The sequence below is a fragment of the Eumetopias jubatus genome, unplaced genomic scaffold (assembly GCF_037043125.1).
Source record: "Eumetopias jubatus isolate StellerSeaLion01/CBP00866 unplaced genomic scaffold, mEumJub1_p1.0 scaffold_2, whole genome shotgun sequence".
NCBI lineage: Eukaryota > Metazoa > Chordata > Mammalia > Carnivora > Otariidae > Eumetopias > Eumetopias jubatus.
The window spans coordinates 195,966,823-195,993,287 of NW_028274808.1; the positions used below are offsets into that span (position 1 = coordinate 195,966,823).

At 51.1% G+C, this 26,465-nt stretch overlaps 1 protein-coding gene across 4 annotated transcripts in view; it reads left to right on the top strand.

The window, feature by feature from the left end:
- SLC2A9 (solute carrier family 2 member 9) overlaps positions 1 to 26,465 on the top strand; it is a 263,570-nt gene that overhangs the window by 223,830 nt on the left and 13,275 nt on the right. For 2 of the 4 annotated variants that reach the window (XM_028089207.2, XM_028089200.2), the window contains one exon: positions 8,973 to 10,878. The exons of 1 other annotated variant lie outside the window; for it this stretch is intronic. In XM_028089207.2, coding sequence (XP_027945008.1) covers positions 8,973 to 9,224 — 252 coding nt within the window. In that variant the 3' untranslated portion in view covers positions 9,225 to 10,878. Of the gene's footprint in view, positions 1 to 8,972; positions 10,879 to 26,465 lie in introns of those variants that run through there. One more of the 4 variants, XM_088021242.1, reaches the window with a different exon arrangement.

The window sequence follows — 26,465 nt, forward strand, 5'->3', positions numbered from 1 at the left end:
CGCCCTCTGATTCAGCAGCCCTCTGTGTGCGGGGTGAGTCACAGAGCCGAGGCTGAGTGTCTCAACCGGAAACTCACACTGTTGGCCTAAGAAGGGCAGAGATGTACCTTGGCTCCAACCCTGAATTCTCTTTCTCCCTCCTGCACCTTCCAGGATCTGCCCCTAAACACAAAGGGCTGCCTTAGAGGGAGTGGGCTTCCTGTCGCCAAGGGTATACAAGGAAACTTAGGTTAGAATCTCGAACCTGCACTTTTGCAATGTGCTTGTCATGGTGTTAGACAAAGTCCATGTAATAGTTACAGTGCACCTTGTCGTGCATCTAACATCCTCATTGTCATCATCATAACCAAACTGATGGGGTCACTGTCCCAAGGGTGACCATGGCAGACAGGAAAATGTGAACTCAGGAAATGGATACAAGTTCTTTGTGTGTAGGTCAAGAATCTATTCATTCACCCACTCATTTATTCAGCATATATTTATTGAGTCCCTACTCTGTACCGGGCACTGTTTCAGGCAGTGAGGATAGAGTGGGAACAAAAATTTGTGTTCTGTGGTCCTGGAGCTGAAAAGGGAAGCAGAGACCTGAGTGAAGTGAAGCAGCCCAGGAATGGAGAAGTCCAGGCAGGGAAACAGCAAGTGCAAGGGTCCTGAGGCAGGGCCATGCTTGGCCTGTGTAAGAAACAGCAAAGAGGCCAGTGTGGCTGGAACAGAGTGAGCAAGGAGGGTGGGAGAGGCAGGAAATGAGATCAGAGAGCTCTCTGGGAGCAGGAACGCAAAAGACAAGGACCTTACAAGTGTTCTGCACAGAGCCAGGGGCCCCCAGCTGCATTCCAAAGAGGGTCCAAGCTTCTCTGCTCTGATGCCCCCAGGGCTCCCCACTGCCCGTGATGGAGGTGAGAATCTGTCAGATGTCTCTGAGGAAGAACCACCATCCCTTCTCAGGGGCTATTTCAACCCTCCCCCTGCCCACGTCGGTTAGTAGTCTGCCTCTTAATTGACTAGCTTCAAGCCCAGCACATCCCAGAGACATGCAGCTTGGCATGTCCAAGGTCAGCAGCCCTGGCCATGGGCCCACGTGATGGTTACTCCTGCGTCATAGAGCAGTTACTCTGCGCCAGGTCCCCTGCACGTGGCTTTTCATGTGCTCATGACATCCATCCATGCAGCCCTGAGCTGGGGTTTCCTGTCCTTTCTGCTTTACTGCAGAGAGGCTGAGGCTCAGGGAGCAGACGCCATCAGCCCGCGGTCCTACGGTCACCATCCGCCCCGGTCCCTCTGCCCTGCGGCCTCTTACTGGTGGACATTCTCTGTCTGCTGTTCATTAGTCTCAGAGATGGAGGTGTACTCACCACGTGACTTGTACAGTATCATTGACTGCATCTGAGCTACGGGCACCCTGCCTCTGAGCGTGCACGCCATGGGGGACTCCCTGGGCCCCACACCCATTTCCTCCCATCCTCGGGCATCTTCAGCCAGGGCGGCCAGAACATAACAAGTAGTCTTTTCAACAGACTTCAAACCTGAAATGGCTTCTTCCTGTTTGGTTCAAAGCCAGCAGAGCCAGGGGTCAGTAAAATATTCATTGTTGTGGGAAAAATGAACTTCAACCTCTTCTCTGTCAACACAGATCCACCCTTACCATTTAAGTGGAGAAATTCTAGAGTCCTCACCTGGCCCACCACTAAGCTTTCTATATCTGGGTAGTAGGCCACTGTCTTCTGCGCAGTTTGGGGCAGGGTAAAAGATTTCACTGTACCCCCACACAAAACACGCCGTCTCACTTTCGCGCCATGGTTTGGGAGCGGACGGCACAGACGTGCCACCGTAACACTGACATTTGCTGAGCACTTGCTTGTGCCAGGCTCCACTCATCCCCTGTCAGTGCTGGGAGGTCAGGCCTTCATGCCTCCCTGGTACAGATCAGCAGCCTGGAGCTTAGAGAGAGGCAGCCGGTCCCCAAGGTCACCGCCGTGGGAAATGACAGAGCGGGATTTGAACCCAGGCTCTCATCCTTGCCTATAAGACAAGGGGAGGAAGGGGCCCTTGCTTATACAGCAGCTGATTCCATCCTACAAGTCCATTTGAACTGGGCGAAGAGTTAATTTATGTTTAAACACACACACACAGAGACACACACATGCTCACACACACACACACACACAGGCACGCATCTCAGGGAGGTCTCCAAGCTGCTTGGATCCATCTGACCTTTCCGTCACATTGTTCATTTGGGAAACCACAGCCCATCCATGGCTTCTCCCAAACAGAAACGCCGTGCTGTCTCTCCCTTGAGATGCTCCCCCAGACTCAGTGTGCGGGGAGCCAAGCTTGTGCTGAGTTCTGGGGAGCTGTCCTAGCCCTGCCTGCTGAGCTGCATTATTTGGCAGGGAAGGGTGTGGGAGAGGACAGTGGCCACGACGGGCCGGTCCGTGTGCATCGCGTGGAAGGTCTCATTACCCCCACTTGTCAGTCAGGACGGGTTGGGTTTGCTGCAGGAAGAAACAGCCCCGAAGTCCCAGTGGCTTTAAACCAGCCGGGATGCTGTCTTACTCATGCTAGGTGTTCATTGCGGGGGGACTAGAGATTCCGCCCCAGAGCCTCCCGACTCAGTCCCAGCAGGCGGAAGGAGTGTGGCAAGTCTCACACCATCCATTAAGGCCATCACCTGACGGCGACATGGGTTACCGCCCTGCAGACTGAGTGAAAGCCACACCACCACGCCTTACCCCAGGGGAAAGGCAAAGGGCCTTGTGTCCAGAGGGGAAGAACCAGACATCTGGTGTCCTTCCGTAATGATGGCCACAGCCCACTCTTTGAGGAGGAAAGTCAGATTCAACAGGCTCAGGACACTTGCCCACGGCCCCAGACCAGTGAGAGGAAGAACATGGCCACACCCATGGATGCCACCCCCATGTGCCCTTCTTTGACCCCCAGGGCTTTTGTGTGTGTCAAACTCCTTTTCACGATAACCCAATTTCTGACAGCCTGGACCACATGTTTAGGGGATCATGTTCATTCCAACTGGCTCACTTCCAGCGGGGTGCCTAGGTGCCTGAGAGGTTTCTGGGGCCACAGCTCACTCCGGGACAGCCTGTTGTGATGTGCTGGAGTGTCTAAGGGCAAAGCAAGACCAGGATTCCCAGGGGTTAGCGGGTCCTTCTACAAGAACTCCGAAGGAGCCCCTGAGCGTGCTGACACTGTCACTGTGATTAAAAATGCATCCATTCACGCTGTGGGGATGATCTCATATGCCAGATTTCACGGAGAAAGTCAGCCCGAAGGCCGCTCCGAGCCTGGCCTGGAGCAGGGGAATAAGGCCAGGACCGAGTTTAAGGGCTCAGGGCCAAGAGGGGTGCCACCTGCTCACAAAGCTGAGGGCCCCCGTGCACACAGGACACATCTTAGAACATCCAGACCAGCTGCCTCCTCCCAGACACGTCAAGGGCACAGGAGTCACAGGAGAGCTGTGGGCACCCTCCTGACAGGCTTAGGTTTGGCGGCTTGGGGCAAGGCAAGGAGAAGGGCAGGGGAGCTGCAAAGAGAGACAAGTGTTGGGGGGGGATCTGGAAGGCAGGTCTCCAAGGATCCATGCCCTGAGAGGCATTGGGCTCAGATCTGGTCACTGCCTTTGGCATTTTGGGGCTAGCGCTGGAGAGCTAGGTGGCTCCCACATCAGAGGGACCACCTGACCTTGGCTTTGACCTGGCCTGGTAATGTCTGCCGCCACACAAGGGACATGGGCAGGTAATTGGGGGATCCAAGGATGGATGGACGGATGGATGGATGGATGGATGGATGGATGGATAGATAGATGGATGGATGGATGGATGGATGGATGGATGGATAGATGGATGGATGGATGGATGGATGGATGGATGGATGGATAGATAGATGATAGATAGACAGTCTGATGGATCGCTAGAGGATGGAGGGAGGAGACAGTACAGATTGACTTAAGGACATTCATCAAACACTTACACAGGAGTTTGTCCAGAGGTGGGAGAAGGGCATTGCAGGGCAGAAGGACTGAGAGCAGCACTGAAGATAAGAAGGGGCGAAACAGAGAAACACAGACAACAGAGGAACGCTGCCCAGTCCAGCGGTGACAGTAGGTCAGGAGGTGTGGAGCCTGTGAACTCAGCCCTTGCCCTGGGGGTGGAGGGCGACAGGAGGGAGAGGGAGGGGAATCATTAGGCAAGTGGGCTGACGCACAGCACGCTCTAACTCGGGGCTGGCCTGGGAGCCCCTGCGCTCCCACCACCGGGCAGGGGAGGATGGCGGCGGGGAGGCTGAGGACGTATCAGCCGCTCCACCGAGTGGGTCCCTCGAAGGGGGCGGAGCACGAGAGCCAGCTTCCTGCAGGGGACAGTGGCTGGCAGTCTTCCTTGTCTTCCCTTTCCTCTCCATCTTCTTTTCCTTCCGCTTGTTCCTCCTCCTCGCACACACGGTCTGGTTCGCACCCCCCAACCCACCCAGAGCCCCCCGCGGGAGCCGCTTCCGCCGCTGCAGACTCCGCGGCTGACCGGCTCCATCCCGCAGCTCCTTCCGCGGCTGACCGGCTCCATCCCGCAGCCCCCTCCAGAAGTCCTCTCCGCCGCAGTCAAGAGCCTGCCTTAGTCTGCTCCCGCTGCCGCAACCACGGACCCCGGACTGGGGCTTAAACAACGGGAATGTGTTTTCTCACGGTTCTGGAAGCCAGAAGTTGGAGAGAAAGGTCTTGGCAAAGTTGATTTCTTCTGAGACCTCTCTCCTTGGTGGTGTAGACAGCCACCTGTCCCCGTGTCTGCACACGGAGTGTGCATCTGTGTCCCGGTCTCCTCTTCTTCTAAGGACACGAGTCAGATTGGGTCAGAGCCCAGCAGAGGACTTCATTTTACCTTCATCCCCTCTTTAAAGACCCTCCTTCCACACACAGCCACATGCTGAGGTGCTGGGGGTTAGGACTCCAACATAGGAATCCTAATGGTGGACACAATTCGGCTCAACAGGCACCAAGGGCAATTTTTCAATTGCGTCTTGATCTTTTCATTTGTTTCCTAAATGTGTCAGCGGCAACTGTATTGCAGCCCCCAAGCTGCAAGGAGTCCAGACTGCTTCCCCAGAAAACAAATATCCGAGCCCACACGGCTGCCAACGGTGACGGGACTCAGAACTTCATTGTGTCATACGCATCAGCAGGGGGCCCCGGGCTAGGTCCTTGCCCGTGCTGAGCCTCAGTTTCCCCAACTAGAGAACGGAAAATCCTCCACTCTCGCCTCAGCCATGGAGAACGGAGCCTGCTGAGGTCACGAGCAGGCACTGGGGACTGCCTGCCTGGGCTGGGCCCGTGGGCTGTTCTGACCGCCCCATCTGCAAACGGACCTTGCGGGTCGCATGACGGCTGAGCTCACACAGTGAAGGGCCAGCAGTACTTGGCACAGTACCGTGGCAATTGCTGTTGTCACCTCCTCTGGCTGCGATAAGGACCGCCCCAGCCAAGTCCCACAAACTTAGTAGTTTACAACAGTAGAAACGTATCCTCGCACCATCCTGGAGGCTCGAAGCACAACGTCAGGATGTCCGCAGAGTTGGGTCCTCCTGAAAGCAGCGAGGGGCGGGGGTGTTCCAGGCCCTTCTCTGGGCTGCCAGCGGCTTCCAGAGTTCCTTGGCTTGTAGCTGCCTCACTCCAATCTCTGCCGCCATGGGCACATGGCCTTCTTCCTTGGTGTGGGTCTCCATGCCTCCTTCTATAAGGACACCAGGGCCCAGCTTTGAGGCCCACCACAGTCTAATAGGACCTCACCTCCACTTGATTATATCTGCAAAGACAGTTGGCAAACAGCGCCACATTCACAGGGCTTGGAGTTAGGACTGCACCATATCTTTGGGGGGGACACAATTGAACCCACAGCTCCTTCCCTGTCCAGGGTGACTACTTCATCCCAGTTTGCCCAGGACTGTCCCTGTAAGCCCCACATCCCAGAAAACCACTTGGTCCGGAGCAGCCGAGGAGAGTTGGTCACCCTATCCTCCCTGGCTCATCTCCCAGATAAGCTGCATGTCCTGACACCCCGGTCTCACGCTCTGCGTCTGGGGACTCCCAGTACCTGTAACACTAGAACCGTCTCCAATACAGGATAGGTGGTGACTAGTAACAGCTGTGGCTGTTTGTTGTCCTTAGTTCCCTTATGTGCCAGGCATTTCCAGGAGAAAATGCATAGACTTTAGGTCCGACAGTGAAGCACATGCTGGTCAAATTTGTCCAACTGTGATTGCTCCCTGAGCTGTAATTTTCATGTCTATATAACAAGAGAATGGCCCCAATTTTGCAGTGGGGCTCCCGAATGATTTAGAGATGGAAGTCAAGTCTTGAGCAGTGTCTGCCCATGGACACTCAGGATTGGCCACTCTCATGGTCATTACCAGTACTGTCTGCTGTGTGGTCCTAGGGACACTTGGGGAGAGGAGACAGGACAGAAAGATCAATTCATGGTGAGTGCTAGAAGCTTACACCGCCCCTAACTCACTGAGCCATCCAGGACAAGTTGCCTCTCAAAGCTTGCCTTCTCCCCACTCCTTCCTCTTCCCTCCCACAACCTGCCCCTTCCTGCAAAAGGTTCTAGATATGCATGGATGGGGTGGGTTGCCTTCGCTGAACACACCAGCCTGCCTGCCCCCTCTACCCAGAATCCTAGATATACTCAAAACAAAAGGTACAACCTGCTAGAAGGTGAGACAGGGTCCCAAGGGTGTAGTCATAATTACGAGGACATCTCTTAGAGAGCGGATGGGATGAAATGAAGGAGAGAGGACAGGGCCACTGAGAAAGTGGAAGGGGTCCCTGAACTATGGCCAGGGGAAGAATTTGAAGGGGCTGAGGTGGGAAAGGAGGGCCGTCCAAGCACTTAGGAAACTTAGGAAGCTGGGTGTGCGGATGCAATAGCCAGAACTTCCTTCTTCATACGTCATATGCTTTAGTTGCATGTTAAATCTTCACCTCGGGCATGATGTTTAGCATTATAATGAGGGGAAAGTCTGTGGGAGGCAGGGAGGTCCACTGCAGCTCCAGCTGGTCTGGTCTGGTCCCTGCAGGAGCAAGTCAGTGGTAAGTCGGGCCCTGGAGCTTGTTTCAATCTTCTGCGTTCCAGCTTCCTGATGGCATGCAGCACCTGCCAGGTGGGCTAGAGAAATGGGTTATCTGAGGGGCCCGAGGTCTTCTGCAAGTTCCTGTTCTGCAGAAGAAGTGCCTCAGAAAAGAGAACTGCAAACAAGCAGATAGATATTCAAAGAGCTTGCATTTTGAAACAGACTGAAATTGTAAGGAGATTAGGGCCCAAGGGCAACTTCAGCCCAAGATCTGCTTTTCTAGGTAGATGCCTAAGAATCTCTGTCTGGCTCAGTTTCTGATGAGGGCTTTCTTTCTGGCTGGCAGCTGGCCCCCTTCTCACCGTGGCTTCCTGTGGCTTCTCGGTGTACACAGGGAAGGAAAGAGCGATCTCTCTCTCCATCTTCTTATAAGGCCACCCATCCTATGGGATTTGGACCCTACCCTTATGGCCTCATTTTACCTTAATTACCTCCCAAAAGCCATATCTCCAAATACAGTCACATTGGGGGTTAGAGATTCAACATATGACTTTGTGGGGCACATAATTCAGTCCATAGCAACAAGGAAACTTAAAGACAGATTGATTTGTTGGATTCAAATCTGACTGACAGAGGGATTGATTTGTTCACTCCATAAATATCCACTGAGCACCTGCTATTGTCCACGCACTGACCTGGGCATTGGGCCACAATGATGAGCAAAACCAGACATAACCCTGCCGCCTCATGGAGTGTACTGGCTAGCGACAGACAGTCATTCATCAAGTAGCCACATACCTAACTATGCAGTGACCATCGACATGCAGGGAAGGAGAATGGAACCAGGAGAGATGATGATTCAGGGGCCTGGCCTGGGGCAGGACCGGCCCCTGGAGGAGAGAGACAGGAGCTGAGGAGGTGGAAAATCACAGGAAGAGGGATCAGCAAGTGAGCAGAAGCATGGTGGGAGGTGGGAGTGACAAGGCCCATGCGGAGGAAGCACAGAGAAGAGACCTCCTTGACTCCGCCGGGCTAGCTAAGGAAGTGGGTTTTCATCCCAAGAGCCACGGGAAGCAATTGAAAAGTTTTAAGTAGGGGGCTGGCATGACCAAGGTATGTTTTTGCAAGCCTCCCCGGGCTGCCTTGCAGAGAACAGACAGGGAAGAGGCCACGTGGATTGGGGACACGGGTGAAGAAGGTGAGAGGCAATGATTGCTTGGGCGAGGTAGGGTTCCACAAACTCCTGCCCACCGCCTGATCTATTTTTCTGTAAATAAAATTCTACCAGAGTACAACCACGCACATCCATTTATGGATCACCATCTGTGGTTGCTCCCTCACAAGGGCAGAGTCCGGTGGTCCCATATGGCCCTAGCCGACCGCTGGGCTGGACTTCCGGAGTGGGCAGGCCAGGGGAGGCGACACGGAAGAGCTGTCTGAGGAAGGAAGCCCGCTGGGACTTAGTGCGTGGGTCCCACATGACGGCTGTGGGGACAGGAGGTGGCACTGATGACTTTCAGGCTTCAGCCGGCAGGGTCCAGCCTCAGACACCCTCATTTATGGTGTGTAACTATGAACTTAAAATAACGTTCAGCAAGTATGACATTTTGCTGTCATGATGACTATTTTTTTTATAGGCCTAGTTTTCAAAAAAGAAAACAAAAGGCTGCCATTTCCTCAAGGGTCCCAGGGTTGGAAGCTGATGTATTCATGGCTCATGTGAGAACATCTTCTGAAGATGCTTCATCCAACACTGTCCGCCTTTAAAGTCCACATCACACGCGTGGTGTGCCATCCAGGAATATTGATATAGGCATGGGAAGCTTTAGAAACCTGTACGGAGATGGTTTCGCAGCTAGTTTGGGGATTGTCTACCTGATGTTCTTTGTCTCTCCTTTCCACAGAAAAGTCTGGGCACCTACTGTTTCCTAGTCTTTGCTGCAATCTGCCTCACAGGTGCTGCCTATTTCTATTTTGTCCTGCCTGAGACGAAAAACAGAACCCAGGCGGAAATCAGCCAGGCATTCGCCAAAAGGAACAAGGCATACCCACCGGAGAACACTGACTCAGCTGCATCTGACACTAAGGTGACCAGAAGGCCCGAGCCAGACCCCGCCTCCACTCTGGACAATTATGTCAAAAATGGGGTTGTCTAAATGGATGATCTCACCATTTCAGGAAACCAAAGATTTCCCTACATGGTTAATAGTATTAAGTATTTAAAAATAAACCTTTGCTAATCTAATGTCACAACCATTTGGGTTTTATTCATAGCTGAGTCTCCAAACTCTTCTGGAAGGAGGAAGGGATTTCAGCTTATGTTTCTCTAGATCCACCCTTCTTCTATTTGGATCAATGGCCTGTCTCCTTCATGACTCAGCCCACGGTTTCAAAATGAAATTGGGGAAATAGCACTTGACAGCCTTCTCAGAGGAAAACAGTATAGAAAACAGGGGACACAGGAATGGGAAGCCACAGACTGATTTGCTAGTTCCATACGTAGCCTCGAGCTGCCTTCAACCTAGGTCCTGGGGCCTCAAGGGACCCTGGGCTTTGGTCCTAGATGAAGGTTTTCGGAATTTAGTGGAAAGACTCTTTGTACCTCCTAATACATACCTGTGACCAACCTTTGGCGTGGCCTTGTGGATCTCAGGCTCAAGAAGCTGATACCAGCGCACCATCCTCCAGGTTCTGCCCCTCCCAGACTGTGTCCCATCCCTGAAACTGTCTCCAACTCAGTGGATCAGATGTGTGTTAGAAGGCATAAAGAGGATCACGATGTGGAAGAAGTAACTTTCCAGTGGCTGGGGCAGGGATGCAAAGTGAGTTCTGTTCAACTAAAAAAAAAAAAAAAAAAAAACAGTCTTAAGAATGACTCGGAAGCTAAGCCTAGTCTTGGTGGAAAGACAGGGCAGAAGACCCACGTCATAGCTCAACCAGTAAAGCTGAGGGCAGATTCTCCCTTCCTCTGTCTCTTTGTTTTCTATTCAAGCCCTTGACAGATGGGCTGAGGCCCACCCACCTCGGGAAGAGCGACCTGCTTTACTCAGTCCACCAACTCAAACGCTGATCTTGTCTGGAAGGCCCCTCGCAGACATGCCCAAAATAACATTTAACCAAAATCTGAGCACCCCGTGACCCTGTCAAGTTGACACATAAAATTAACCATCACAGAAGGTGAGTTCGCTGTTTCTCAGAGTGCTCAAGCAAACGTGGGGTGATTGCTTGTCTTGACTGTTGTTAAGGAAATCTAAGTGTCGCTTGCAGAAGAAGTTGTTAGGAGTAGATACGCTTGAGGACTCTTCCAACCCTTTTGTGCTAGGGCTGTTTGGGTTGGAACAACTTCCAGCCTGCCGTGATAACGTACACCTGTGTGGTTTGGGCCATTCCCTGTACTTGCCTCCAGGATGAAACAAACTCAAAATGCCCCTAGAGAAATGAAAGTGCGAGTGAGTTAGCACATGTGTGTTTGAATTTATGTCACAGTAGGAGTGGGCCAGAGAGGAACACCTCTGGACAGAGCAACACCACTGGAACCCCTTCGGCCCCAATCCCTCGGGCTTTTCTGACCATTCTTGACAAGGATAGCCTTAGCCAAAATCTGAATTCTGAGTTTCCTTTCCTGCCGCACACTTTTTCATCACTGGGCTACTCCTTTCGTTGATTGCCACCTCAATGCCCCGTGCTCCCCAGCTTTGGTTTGGCGGAAAGATTTGGACAGTGTTTGTCAATATGGAGAGAAAGTGATAGGTGGGTACAAAAAGGTGCTTGAGACCAAAAAAGCCAAATAAAGTGCAAAAAGAAATCTTAGCTGTGGAGTGTTGTCTTTCCTGCATAGACTTGAGTATTTAGCTTTTAAATAGTAGGTACCTAGCATGGGCTAGGCCCTGGGTAGGTAGGCCCTGAGGAGCCATCAGTGAGCAGGAAGATACAGTGCCCTTCCCTGCATTCACTCATGCCTGCCACAGAAGATTGAAAATCAAAGAAGTGGGAACTGTGAAGTGTCCCATCAGGATCCGGAGGAGGGGGGACACAGCGATGTAGGAACAGGTCACAGGACCACGTCATCGGGGGTCGGTGAGAGGTGAGAATCAGGAAGGGGGCCTTCCCAAATGATGAACTGGGAAAGCAACACAGCCCACAGGCGATCGGCTGGGAGTTAGTCCTAGCGTTTCCACATTTGAAAAGTCAACATTAAGTAAATGTTTGAAAAAGAAAACAGTAAGACGCCCATAATCTCACATGCTTCCATTTCCCTAACACCATCACTCTCATTCTTACACATCTCTGCCTATTTCTGGCCAATGATTCACACTGTTATAGTCACAGAATACATAACAACGATTTACAACTCTTTTGGCTCTTATCTCCTATTTTTCCCCACTTTCTATTAAATCAAACAGCATCTTCATTCCAGAGCCTTTCTATCGTACTCCATGTGGCAAATCGAGAATGCTGTCTTCCGTGTAAGTTCTAGGAGGAGAAAAGAGCATCTAAAAGAAGGTATTTTCAGTGATGAAGCAGTTACTTCAGAAATGGCCTCATAGTTTTGTCCTGTGAGTGAAACTAAAAACGGGCAGTTTTGTGCTGGACCTATGGTAGGTTTTCACACATGTGACCCCCTTGTTTCTCACGACAAGACGGTGAGGTTAGTTGTGAACACGCTTATAATGTCTATTTCTTTTTCTATTTGGAATCTAACACAATTTTAATTAAAGAGCCTGGACTAGAGCCCAGGGATACTGGACATGACCTACCACCTGCTGAATCTCCAGCCGTTAGCACTGTTCCTTACACACTGTAAGTGCTAAATAGAGAGCAGCTGAATGAATAAATTGTGAATATGATAATTTGTTGAAATCAGGAAATTTTGAGAGATATGGAAACTAAGTTTTAAAGATACTAGAAATCACCAGGCCAGCAAAATGTGGCTGACACCAAATTGCACAGAACACACCCACCAAATGAATGTCTGTCAGTGAGTCCTCTTTCAGTTGCGGGGGACAGAGTCCTGACTGGTACTAGCTTCAAACTTAAAAATGGAAGATTTTCATTTGCTAACCTAGAAGTCTAGTAAGGCAACAAGCTTAAGTCTTGCCTGGATTCAGGGGCTCAAGTCACATCACTCATGGCTGCAGCTCTGTCTCTGTCCTCTGTTGGTTCTGCGGCTCTCTGCTTAAGAATCCCAATATGGCGGCCTCCAGTAGCCCCCAGCCTTGCACGTTCTCAGCCTGGCCACCCAGTGGGGGGAAGAAATCCCTCTTCCAGTGTAGTATTTATCTTTTGCTATGGAACAAACCTTAGTAGCTTAAAAAGAACAGCCATTTCACTGCTCACAATTCTGTGGGTCAACAAATCGGGCAAGGCTCAGCTGGGCAGTTCTTTGGATCCATGTGGTGTCCTCTGGATTCAGTCAGGCATTTGTGGTCAGGTGGTATCAGCTGGAGGCTGGTTGGGCTCAGAGGGCCTCATGCACATGTCAGAGGCCTCAGCTGGGATGTCTGAACCTCTCTCTACAAGGCCTCTCTCTACATGAAGTGTCTCCATCTCAGCCTGGCTTGCTCACAAAGTATTCTAAGAGAATGAGAACAGAATCTGCAAGCTCTGTGGAGGCTGAGGCTTGGAACTCACACATCTCCTCAACTGATCAAATCAAGTCATGGGACCAGCCCCAATTCAAGGGGAATGGATCCCACCTCTTGATGGGAAGTACATGAAATCACATCACAAAGGGACAAATAAGACAGGAGCTCAGCTTTGCAAACACTCTACCACCCTTAATGTCCACATATCAGCCTCACAAAGAGTCTGGTTTCCTACTCAGTTCACATGCATATCCCCAAGGCCATCACAGTGACCAGGGAGGATGAGTTGCTCATATGCTCAACCCAGAAGTGGTAGGCAGGGGGTAGTATGATCTGAATGGCAGCTCTTCCAGAGCCACCTAGAATCAGAGGGGGAATCCCCAGCAAACCAGAAAAGGATAGAGAAGTGTGCTCAGGAGACAAAACGGAAGCTATCAAGCTCCAGGGCAGGCTCTATCCATCATAAGGCGGTGATGATCATCCAGGAAAGCTTAAACATAAAGCCGGAAGCATCGAAGGCATTGACCATTTGGCCCTCTCAAGGATAAAGATGCCCTGACCCATAGATTCAACCTGTCCAGTTGCCCCTTAACTTTGGAAATGAATGCACAACTCTCAACGCGAGCTGCCGGAAACAACAAACATTCCCGTCAGTTAACTCCCGTGCCTTTTTTTCTCAGTCCATAATGCCCTGGTGGCCTTCCCATTAGAATGATTTCCAACAAGCTGCTCAAACCAATTGGAACTCTGATTTTTCTTAATTCTATATTTCACAGCAAAAATTGGCAAATTATCATGCCTGGCTTGTAGATCACTGTCTGGTGAGAACAGTAGGGATGTGTCACCCCCACTCCAACTAATTCTCAGGTACCAAGAAGTTGCATCTTTAAGGCTAAAAGCCAGACTGTGATGAATCTGCAAAGCTCTTATCCCTTGAGGCATCTTGCTGAGGCTTTCTTGGAGGCCCTTGAGCTCCGCTGAGTCTCCAGGTACTGTCCCAACTTGACGTCAGAAGAAACTAAGGTTTCGAGAAGCAACTTGCCCAAGGTCACGAAACCGTGGACCATAAGCCATAAAGTGGCCCTTCCCCACTCATTAATTACGATCTGTTTACTCACAGGACTCTTGCCGTGGTCCCACTCTATGCCCAACTGTATCCCAGGTGCTGCCTATAGGATGGGAAAGAAAGAAATCTCCAGCTATCATGGAGTTGACATTCAAGAGGAGGGGATGGCAAATAAGAACCAAACAAATAAATAGGTCACACACAAAAAGCGAATGGTGCTGAACACAGTACACAGGATTAGAACATGGTGTCCGGGTTGTGACTTTAGACTGGATGGCCGCAGAATGACAATGTGAGAATAGCGTCCCACCGTTACCCATGGAGCTCAGATGTCCACCTGCAAAATAGGTAAATCTGTTAGCTGGACAAAATTACCTCTAGAGCATCACCCTGCACAACACATCCTGGGGATAAAGGACTTGGTAGGCTACGTGAGTGTCATATAGGTCAGAATCAGTTAAAACCATTAACTGTCTATAGCAGTATCTATAATGTATTGAGCTGTGCCGGATGCCTAAAATCAATGATCTCTCATGCTCATGACGACCTTGCCAGTGCAGGGGTTAGTCTCGGCATTTAACTAGTGGGGGAACTGGTCGCGTTCACTGAGGTTAAGAAATTTATGCCAAGGGAGGTGGGAGAGGGCACGTGGTGGTGAGTTTGCCATGGAGCCTGAAGCACTGTTTGGAATTCGCTGTGCCGCACCCTTCCTCTCTCCAGACACCCCCCCCCAACAATCCCCTCCTCCTCCTCCAATATTCCAGAGACCCGAGTCCCACCTCCCTTTGCCCTCTCCTCCCAGAGGTCAGCAGGGTTTCTATTTGCATGGGAAAGGCATCTGGCTTCCCACAGCCAAATGGTTCCCTCCAACCCTCACTAACCAGGTGCTCCCCAGCCTCTGAGCCTAGTGAAATCAGCAACCAGGACCACGGGGGCTGGGGAGGGACTGGGGCAGGACGATAGGATGCCCAAGGACTTCCCTCCCACCCACCCCGCCTCCCCAGGACACTTTAAGGCAGAAATTATTTGCCCAATTGTACCATTTGTATTCTGAAGTCTGGGGCCTGTGGATATCCTAGTGGATGAACAATGGAGTTTGTATTTGAGCCCGAATACTCTAAATCCTAACCTAATGCTCATTTTACTGTGCCGCACATGTCAAATATATAAAGGGGTTTTCTCAACGAGGGAAATTAGAATCAACACGAGGCGCACAGCCCCATCTCTTTTCTTCTCGTGATATCAAGAGCCTCCCAAGAAAGGCCACTTTGTACCAAACCCCAATGTTGTCTACCTCCAGGGCTGCAAGGAATCACCAGTGTCTGATGATGTGAGAAACAAAGGCAGAAGAACAATTATTAAATGTCCTTACTTCCTACAGCCCACTGGCAAGTTCTTGAAACAGGGAGAGTGACCTTCCTCTAGGGACTCAGCTGCCTCGATGTTAATACTCTGCTAAAGGCAAAAGGCAATCTTAGCCCAACCCCCAGGATCCTGTAAGTCTACTTCAACATATAAAAATTCCTTTGGAAACTTCCTTTATCTCTACTCCCCAAGATACATGTTGGCAATCATCCCCCAATCATAGGACCCACCGATATGCATGTGAAGGGTCTCATGACTAGGGTTTTACCGGACAGTAAATGACCTTTTCCCAGCAACAGCTAGCCCCCTCAAGGTCCTGGAAACCTTGCTTCCAAATTCCTTAGAGACTTATGCTATCCCTAATGCCCTCCCAACTTGAAAATACATAATGGACCACTCCTCACGACCCTGGTGCGGCTCTTTCTGCCCAAGGGTCCTGTCTCCATGCTCTAATAAAACCACCTTTTTGCATCAAGGATGTCTCAAGAATTCTTCCTTGGCCATTGGCTTCGAACCCTAACGTCTTTCCTACATCCCCTGAGACAAGAAGGAACTGATGCCTGCCTGGGTCATGCTGCTGCCCCTCCCTTTGTGTGAATGGCACCCCCTGGGGTTGTGCAGGGCAGCCCTGACCTTAACCAAATCAGATGGAGGGGAGAGATTCCTAAGCCAAAAGACACCGCTCCTCCCGGACTCACCCTGCAGCTTACCCTGGAAGTGCGTGGCAAAAGGGGAGAGAACAAGCCTTTCTCAAAGACTGGATTTATGAGCCTTCATCCCGTGTGCAGGCAATCTTCATCTGTGGGTGTGGGACCCTGGTGGAAGAATTCCAAAGTCTCTCTTTTAGATGTGCAACCACACTTAGGATCTCCGGAAGTGAAAGGGTGGACGAGAAAGTGCCTTGTAAACCGCACAGGACTCTAGAAGGTAGGGAATTGCTCACAGGTTGGTAACAGCTAGGCCAAGGAGTATTGTTCTGGCAGAAATTGGACCAGTGAGCTCTGTCTCTGCCTCTGTCCATCTTTCCATTAAGTCAAAACACTATAATTAGGAGCACTCAGCACGTGGCCAGCCCCAGGGATAACAGATGGCTCCAACATGCCCTCTGCCACTGAAGAGAGCGAAGGCTCACGAGAAAGGCAGCTGGGGCACAATTTCACCCCACGGAGTGAGGGCTGTCACGGAGGGAAGCAGGGACGTTATGGAATTAAGGGAGGGCACCTAAACCGACTGAGAGAATCAGAGAAGGCTTCCTGGAGGAGGTGGGCTCTCACTAGAGGGAGCCAGAGATAAAGGAAAGAGCCCGCTACCTAGAGCCCAACCACAGGTGACAATGTGGCTCGGAAGAGCCTGCGTGTGGCCCGTGTGGTGGCACGCAGGGTGACTTGGACAGAAAGGTGTAGTAAGATTCTGGGCTCAAACAACAGGCAGGAGCGTGTATTTTATTTTGAGGAATAAGGACTTTGTGTTGAAGGCGAGCAGTTACCAAATGTGCCTTGTGAAATCCTAGACCCTAGGTGCGTGGGAAAGAGGGGCTCCTTAGTCACACAGTTTGGGAAATCCTCCTCTTCTTCGACTTTCTTGGAAGGTCACCGAGTACATTAGTGCATTAACAGCTCTGAGAAGTCCTGCAGTGAGAGCCTGTTTAACCGTGACTAATCCAGCCTTCCGACCAAATACTGGTCAAATGACCAGGAGAAATCGGATTCCTCTAAGTGTCCCACAGAGGCTCTGGGGAGACTCTGAACGCCTTTTGAAGCACAAGAAGGACCTGGTCAGATTGGTGTGTTGGAAACAAGCCAGAGAGAAGGAATTGCCCCTTCATTAGCCTGTTTCTGTCTTTCTCCCAAATATCACAATTACTGTAACATGTCAGCCCTCGGTGTCCTAACCTTCTTTATTCTCCCGGTGTCCCTTCCTCCTCACCAACTGCAGGCATTTCCCAAGCTCGGTTCAGGTGTCACATCCTCCAGAAAGTTCCCCTGACCCTCCCCTGACCTCTGAGTGGATGGCCACACTCAGTCCCCGGTGTGACTTGCCGCACAGTGAATTGTGACCACACAGGGTCACCTTCCTCTCTGGGTTTCTGCTCAACTTCCGTTGCTGACTGTCGCTTCTCCTGCTCTTACTGAGGCTGCCTCGTTAGCTTTCATCCCTTCTCAAGTTCAAATGCTATCCTTGGACCAGATCTCCCATCCCTAGGATTTCAACAACCCAACCAACAGGTTTGTACCTCTTGCCAGAGCTCCCTTTCCAGTGGCGGATCTGGTTCAGATACCTGCTAGACAGCTCCCCCTGGATGCCCGTGGAGCACTGCAAATCAGCACCTCCAAACCAGAACTCCCCTCCTCCTGCATTATACCTGTTCCTCCTCTGTCACCCTACTCAGAACAGCATCACCCCCCACCTGCCCAGGCTGGAACCCGGGGGCCATGTGGACCCTGCTGTCTTCTCTCCACCCAGTCCTGACGATGCAACTTCCAGAAAGGATGCTTCTCCTTCCCATGCCCCTTCCCCGCGGTTCTGCCTGACCAGGGCTTCCCGGATGCCCACGGGCACCACTGCAATAGCACCATGACGGCTCACTCTCACACCACCCCCCCCCCACTGCAGCAGAACCATCCTTTCACAGCACCGATGTGTCCCGTCCTGTCTCCCCACTTCCGACCCCTGTGACTCCCCACTGCAGCTCCTCCGCACCGGGACTCCTCTGCTCCCGTCCCTCTCACCCCTGCCCATACCTTGTTCCCTCTGCCTTTTTTAACATATTTATTTAAATTCAATTTAAGTAACATATACTGTATTATTACTTTCAGAGGTAGAATTTAGTGATTCATCAGTTGCCTATAACACCCAGTGTTCACAACAACACACACCCTCCCCAATGTCCATCACCCAGTGACCCCAGCCCCCCACCCCCCCATCCCCTCCAGCAACCCTTGGTTGGTTTCCTAAGATTAAGAGTCTCTTATGGTTTGTCTCCCTCTCTGGTTTTGTCCTGTTTCATTTTTTCCTCTCTTCCCTTATGATCCTCTGCCTTGTTTCTTAAATTCCTCATATCAGTGAGATCATATGATAATTGTCTTTCTCTGAATGATTTATTTCACTCAGCGTAATACCCTCTAGTTCCATCCATGTCATTGCAAATGGTAAGATTTCATCCTTTCTGATGGCTGAGTAGTATTCCACTGTACATATATACCACATCTTCTTTATCCATTCATCCGTCGTTGGACATCCGGGCTCTTTCCACAGTTTGGCTATTGTGGACATTGCTGCTATAAACACTGGGGTGCAGGTGCCCCCTCAAATAGCTATGTTTGTATCCTTTGGATAAATACCCAGTAGTGCAATTGCAGGGTCGTAGGGTAGCTCTATTTTCAACTGTTTGAGGAACCTCCACACTGTTTTCCAGAGGGGTTGCACCAGCTTGCATTCCCACCGACAGTGTAGGAGGGTTCCCCTTTCTCCGCATCCCCGCCAACATCTGTCGTTTCCTGACTTGTTAATTTTAGCCATTCTGACGGGTGTGAGGCGGTATCTCATCGAGGTTTTGATTTGGATTTCCCTGATGCGGAGCGATGTGGAGCACTTTTTCATGTGTCTGTCGGTCATTTGGATGTCTTCTTTGGAGAAATGTTTGTTCATGTCTTCTGCCCATTTCTTGACTGGATTACTTGTTATTTGTTTTTTGGAGTGTTGAGTTTGATAATTTCTTTATAGATCTTGAATACTAGCCCTTTATCTGCTATGTCATTTGCAAATATCTTCTCCCATTCTGTCGGTTGTCTTTTGGTTTCGTTGATTGTTTCCTTTGCTGTGCAGAAGCTTTTTGTCTTGACAGAGTCCCAATAGTTCACTTTTGCTTTTGTTCCTCTTGCCTTGAATGCCTCTCCATCCCTTTTTCTCCAGGAAACCCCCAGCTATCCTCATCTCCAGGGCTGTCTGTCCTTGGCTGGCCCCCCAGTGCAGCTTAGGCACCTTTCCCCACCACTCCACGGCCCCACTGAGCCTCAGCTTCCTCACATGGAAAACTGCAATCCCTACATCAACCTTTGTTGTGAAGAACAGAAGAGAGAAAATAGGATGCCACTGTGCTTGGAATGAAGGAGGTCCTCAGTAAGCAGCTTAGGGGTACGAAGGACAATTCTGTCCCATCCCCCAGAGTGGCTGCTGGGACCCCCACTGGAGACTGGCTCCAAGAGTTGCTCGGGCCTTGCCGGCCAAGCCCAGCCCTTCAACAGGAACCCCCCACCACCACCCCGACAGCTGACTGGTTCCCACTCTGGCTGTAGCAGGCAGCGCATCACCCCAAGCCTGTGCCGTCAAGTTTGAACATGGTCAAAAGGCCATGAAAGACAGGGAAGTAATTCTCCAAGGACCACGGACGGGCTGCAGCTGGCCCCAGGGTGCAAAGAACCTCATCAAAATGGAGATGGGTTTGCTGAGGAAAGTCTGGCCTGCGGTAGAGGGAGGCTGTGCACAGCTGCTGATAAAGGAGCGAGCACGAAGGCCGGATTGAGTCCCTGCTCCTGGCCAGGACACGGCGACAGCCCAGCTTCCACCTGGCCAAAGACAGAGCCCGGGGGCCAGGGCCCCTCCCACAGACCATGAGCTTTCTCCATCCATCACACACAGGTGCTCTGCACTGGGAATGCGAGGGAGCAAGGGACATGGTGCCGCCTACCAAAGGGCTCAGTCCGGCTGCTAAATAGACAAGCAGCGTCTGCGACAAATGTCAGAACAAGCTAGGCAAGCTCAAATGAGAGGCAGCTGGCCCAGGAGTAGCAGGGAAGGTGATGGAGATCAGGGATTGCTTCCTGGAGGAGGAGACACCGCGCCGCAACATGAAGCCGTGTAGGAATGCATAAAATAAATAAGGGAGAAAGGACATTCTAGAAGACAGAATGAACAGAGGCACGAGAACATGAAACATTGGGGTGGGTTCCGGGGACGCTCTCCCCTGTTGCTGCAGCCCGAGTAGAAGGAAGGGAGGGCAGGTGAGTGAGGCCAGAGGGATGCAAAGGCCAAGAACGTGGGGGAACAGCACCTCGCCTGAATGTGGTCCCTCCTGAACCAGCCACCCCTACTCTTCCAGAGCCATGATATTTCTACCCTCTGTCCACACACCAAAAAGCAGGATGCCACCTAGGTTTGGGGTTATTTTGAGCAACAGGGTCGATTTTTCTGTACCCAGATCCTGGCACTAAAGCCCAAACCGCACATAAACCTCTGAATAAGCCAGACAGGTGCATGTCAGTCAGCTAAAAACAGGTTTGGGAAGGGAGCTCATGAAGAAATAGATGCTTTTTGTCCCTTCCAGTCTTTAAGAATCTTAAAAGCCCCTCAGATGTTTCTCCAGCCAGTTAGAGCATCTCCCAAAAAGCTATTTTGAGGCAAGCGCATCCTCTGAAGTGGCTCTCACCAGCCTGAGAGCCAGGCAGCAGAGTGCCATTTTCCCAGCTTTTAAGAGCAGTATCATGAAGGGACGAGAAAGCCCATTTTCGGGAGGTCTCTGTGCAGCCGGGCCCACCGCATGATGCACCCCCGACTCTCCCCACTTCTTCCTCCCACACACACACATGCAAGCATTACCCAGGAGGGAAGGGAGCCTTCTCCACTATTTGCACTCCCAGAAAACCCAATGCCGCCCGACCCGACAAGGAGGGTGGGAAGAATTTAAAGAGTGCTGAGTGTCCTCAGCCACGGAGCCCAACGCCCTTTCTGTGTTCCCTCATTTGGAAAGCAGCAAGCCAGAGCAGCCTCCAGCGGTGGACAGCCCGAGTTCAAGGGCAGGCTCCACCACACCCTCACCAAGGGCCTTATATCAGCCTGCTGTACCTCCTTTGCCTCAGTGTTCCTCATCTGTGAAATGGGGGTGATGGCGCCTACTTCTAGGATTTCGGTGAGAATGCAGTAAGTTAACACAAGCAAAGCACCCAGAACAGTGCCCAGCACTTGAGAGGCACACAGTAATTGTTGGCCATCACTATTCCTGGTTCATCTGTAAGATGGAGTGGAAGTTCGCTTATTAGAAGCAGCTGGTGCCCGTGGCTGGGGGCTGTGCTCCGCTCACCAGCCCTCCCTGGTGGGAAGGATGCTTCCTGGGCCAGGTGAGTGCAGGAGGGATCATGTGACTTTGGTTATAGCCAATGAAACGGGGGTGATAGTGAAGTGCAGCCCTTCTAAGCGAAGTTTGTTGAGGCAGCTCATTGCTCACCATCTTTCTCTTGTCCTGCCCCAAGATCAGCGGGGTCCCAGCAAGAGGCTGGTCCGGCAGCCAGGGTTCTGGAGTGACCCTGCAGCACGAGCAAGAAATAAACCTGTGCTGTTGTAAGCCGCTGAGATTCAGAGGTTGCTGCTTACCGCAGCATGACCTAGCCCAGCCCAGCCCGTTCGGCAGATTAATTAAGTCAATAAGGTGGAAATGAAAAGCGCTCCATACGTTACAACTAGTTTATCTTGAAACATAAACATGCATTCATTCACCTTCTTTATGGAAGTCAAGACCATTCCTTTCAGTGTCATTCGGCTGATGGGACCCCCATTTTGTCTTTCACAAGCCCGCCTCTGACACTCTAAACTAGAATGGGAACTTGGGGACCCTCATGGAGCAATCTGAATGCAGACATTTTTAGATTTTTACTAGTTTTAAAAAACAGTCTACAGTTGTCTCTCCCACATTAATCTGACAGCAACTCTTAGCAACACAAATTTTCGGAGCTTTCTAAAGGAGTCAGCTTTCTTTCATGAAAGCTACTTTCCTTCCACACTCACCTTTCACTGGTCTCTGTATGATCTAGTTAAATTATGAAATCACTATGACAACTAGAATAAAAGGATATAAATGCAGACACGGGACTTTGTTAGGGCAGCTCTGGAAACTAATCCGTGGACTGAGGGCTCCTCTTTCTCAGCCCAGGACCAACGCCCACGTGACTGCGGTCCTCCTAGACACAAAACTGTGCGTGTCGTCAAAGGACTTTGATAACCACGGTCCAGTCTGTTCATCACACGGAGGTCCCGGAGAGGGGACCGTTACCATTTTACAGCAGACAAAACTGAGGCCGGGGGAAGTAACTTTTCAAGTAAGAGTAAGGGCTGACATTTACTGGGTGTGAGGCTTCCATAATTCATAAGGCAAAAAATAAAAATAAAAAATCACCCATGTACTTGCAAATAACTCTGAGTATGAAAATGAGGCTAGCAATTGCAGCAGCTGCGACCTTGAGGTTGAGAAGGCCAAGGACACCCGAAGCTCAAGTCCTCAGCAGACGCAGGGACAAGACAGCATCAGTGGACACTGTCGTCCGTGCCTGGGAAGACCGGGAGGCACACAGCCATCATGGGCCCGCGCTGGGCTGAGCAGACGCTGGGGCCCCCCACCCTGGAGAGCAGAATGCTCCCTGCACATGCCCTCGTTCTGCTCCCCCACAGTAGCTTCCAGAACACTGGTTTCCTGTGGCCCTTCCCTCTACATTTTTAGAAAATACTTTTCTTTTTCTTGTTTTCGTCCAGAGAAAGTCATCGGAGAATACTCCATTCCAGGGACCGCACATCTTCCTTAGCTGGCTTCCTGCGTGTAGAACAAGGAGGCTCAGGGGTCAATTTTAGTCTCGAAAAGTATAGAGCTTGGAGCTCCTGTGGAAGTGCAATGCTCTCAAAACACTTCATGGGTGTTTTATTGCTTTATTCCAAGAGGCGATCACCACACCACGATCCTTTGAGACACACACCCCTCTCTCTCGACTTAACTGTGAGCACTTAGGCTCTCCAGCTTCTCAGGTGGAGGCCACCTTTCTTCCTTTCTCCCCATTTTGCCCGCATGAGGGATGTAGTACCTACTAACTTAATTGAGTCAACGATTTAACGAAGAACATGACAGCCGCACTCTTGATCTGGTCCTAGCCATGACTTCTAATTGGCATTTGTGTCTAGGGTCTTCTGCCAGTTGGAGATGAAAAGCAGCTTTGCCTCGCAACCCTTAAAGCTCCAGATTTTCCAGCACTCTCCATTCCTGCTCAGACCTGCTTACAGATTCGCCCATCCTGGGCTCACCTCTTTTCCTTAACGGTGACAGTGAGGACTTGGGGCAGGCATTCTGTTTCTCAGCCTCTCTGCCTGTGGCCCCACAAGCTCCTTCAGTCGGTCCTCCGCCTTCCCCACTAATCAGACGGCGGTTTTACCAACTATTTCCCTGCTGCACGACACACGTCAGCATCTCCCCCACCTCCGGCGACCACCACCTGGCGCCGGAGCCCACGCCCCATACTCTACTCCTGTAGAATGAGTTCTGCACTCCTGGTCAGCTAATACAGCACAGAATCCTCTGTGGGAGGTGTTCTCCCCGCTGAAAACGCCTGGTGCATGAGGGGAACGTACTCGCGTTTTGTGGTTTGTGTTGTCACTCCGGTTAAAGCGGGGTGGGGTGATGGGAGGAGAGGTTCTGGCCCTGAGTCTTTGGCAATGACATCACCTAGCACCTACTAGAGCCAGAGGCTTAAACACAGTATCTCCAACCATCACAGAACCGATGTCCGCCTCCCCACCTTCCAGAAGGGAAAACGTGGGCCCAGAACAAAGGCTCAGGTCTCCAGGCTCTGGCCCTTTCGGTAACTGTCCAACTTCAACAACTAGCTTCCCTCCTGAGATCCTCGCGTTTTCCCATCTGTAATACTGGATGGTGAGACTAGAAAATCCTTCAGGCCCCGTTTATCTCGGGAGTCCTTTTTCTCCTAAAGGTAAGAGTAACAAAGCTCCTCTGCTGTTAGTACTTTCCAATTCACAAGCTCATTCATTAAGTCTGATCACTGCAGCCAGAGCCTTCCACCAAAGGAGAGATTGACAGCCCCGGGGGAGGAAATGGCCCTCTTTACATAATGATTCCCACTATGATTTGGTTATAAATAACCCACAAGGAAAATGAGACTTCTCGGCTGGCTCTAATTGTGGTGGGTGTTGGGAGGCATGATCGTGACCACACAGATGCTCTCGACTGATGGGGAGGCTGCCATTGCTCTGGTTCCGTGGGGCCAGATGCTGCTGCGTAAGTGGAGTGTTTGGGTGAATGGCTAAAGCCAGCTGATAGAACACAGCAAACACAGCTAACACATCGGGGCTACTTCTCAGAAGACACAAGACAGTGGTCTTGCACGGCCACTGTTCACTGACGTACCCAAGGGAGCTCTGGTGCCCCCCCCCCCACCGCACCTGCATCCCCGAGACACTCTGGTGTGTGGGTTCGCCAGACCCATCCTGGCTGAAATCCCTCCCGAGGCCAGAGCGGGGATGGGGACCAGCACAAGCCTCATCTGCTCCCCTTCCTGGGCTCTCAGCAACCTCTACTGACCCAGCCATCCATACACCCTTTCCACACACTTCTGTTCAACCCCCGTTCAGCACCCATCCCTGGGCTGGCACTCTGGGGGCCATGGAGGTGAAACCAAAGAACACAGGCTTTCTGCGAGCAGTGACACCCAAGATATACATGAATATAAAGAGTAACAATGGGGACAGCACCTGGCAGAAAGTGCCCAGCACTGTGGACAGGCAAAGCAGGCAAAACTCCAAGGACCCGAAGATGTTTCCTAGGAGGGAACGATGGGATAGACGAGGTGGAAAACAGCTTCTGGACAGTTCACTGGACGGGCAGTTGATAACTTGAATCTGCCCTTCAGATGGTTGGAGTCACTAGCCCAGTTGGGAAGGTCTAGGCTTGCAGATGCCCCTGCTGGAGCTCACATGCATGCGGACCGGACTCCTGCCAGGATCAGAAGTTTCAGCCAGTCTTCATCGTGGGGCTGTCTCTGCCTTCATACTTGAGTTCATGGCGGTCATGCCAAGAGCAGAGCTTTGGGAGAGTCACACCAGGCTGGGGTCCAGGCTCTGCCATTTTCTGGCTTTGGACCAAAGTGACTTAGCTCCCTGAGTCTCAGGGTCCTTATATGTAAAATGGGGTTGGTGATACCTGGTTTACAGAAATCTGGGAATTAAAATAGTTCCTGCTGGCCCCCAGGAGGGGCTAAGTTCTCCTGGGGGCCTCCCGTGGCCTCCCGTGCCCACTCTGCCAGAATAGTGATAGTGCCCTTGAGGGCAGGTCCCTATCTGACTCACCTCTGAATCCTTGGAGCTTGGGACACTTCCCAGGAGCTGTTAGGCACCCAGGAAATGTTACTGTGGGAGACTGTATTCTTGTAGACTGTATTATTGTTCGGCACTAACTCCCCTGCCCCCATGAGAATGGTGTGCCCCTCCACCCCAACTGTGTTGGGTTTGACTCTGTGACTTGCTTTGGCTACTGGTGTGTGAGTAAACTTAGTGAATGCCACATCCCCGCAGAGGCATCAGATGTCTTTGCTTGGTTTGATGTGGCCTCAGGATCCTGTCCTCCAACCTGTGATGAGCATGCCTTAGACAGGTGCTGCACTTTTCCTGGGTCTTCTAGTGAGAGCCAAGTGAAGCAGGCATGAACCCAACTCACAGCCTGGACTCAGGCCCATCTGAATCCAAGGCAAGCCCTGTGGAGCCACATAGAGCCAGGCTCCCCTATGAATGTGAGAAGTAACTATTTGTTAGCACTGAGATTTGGGGATTGTTTGTTATGCAGCATTGTCACAACAAAGCCTAACACATTATATAAAGTTAACTCAGTACTAAGAGTGTGCCAGGTATTGTTCTAAGGGCTTTATCTAATCCTTACCACATTCCATGGGGTGGTATTATAATTATCCCCCCTCGACAAATAGGGGAACTTAGGCACAAGTTATCCCTAGGGTCATAGAGGTAATAAGTGGGAGCACAGGAGTTCCAAACAAGCAGTCCAACTCCAGAGCCTGAGTGGCATAACCCCTCTGCCATACTGCCTCCTGTAATGAGCTGACAAATTAATAAATTAATCTGTGTATTGGTCAGCCTGGGGCATTGTCCTGAACCCCAGCCAAGCAGTTGCGACTTCTGCTGCCCTTCCTCCATTGTGCTGGTTAGACACCCCAGCCCCTGAGCCCCAATTCCCAACCCAGTGCCAGGGTCTTGCTGACCTGCCCAGTTCTCATTGTACCTGGTTCACTGTTAGCCAATCAGAGACTATATCAGTCAGGGTTCTCCAGGGAAACCGAACCAGTACTATATGTATATATACATATATGAAAAAAAGAGATTTGTTAGAAGGAATTGGTGTGTGAATTATGGAGGCTAAAGAGTCCCAAGATCTGTAGCCAGCAAGCTAGAGACAGGCATGAGACCCAATTAGCACACAACCTTCAATCTGATGGGATGTACTTAAAAACACTGAATTGGCAGTGGAATTGAACACTCCAGGAAATACACCAATCCTGGGTTGAATGAGATATGCTCACAAATTTCTCATCGGTCAGCTAAATGAT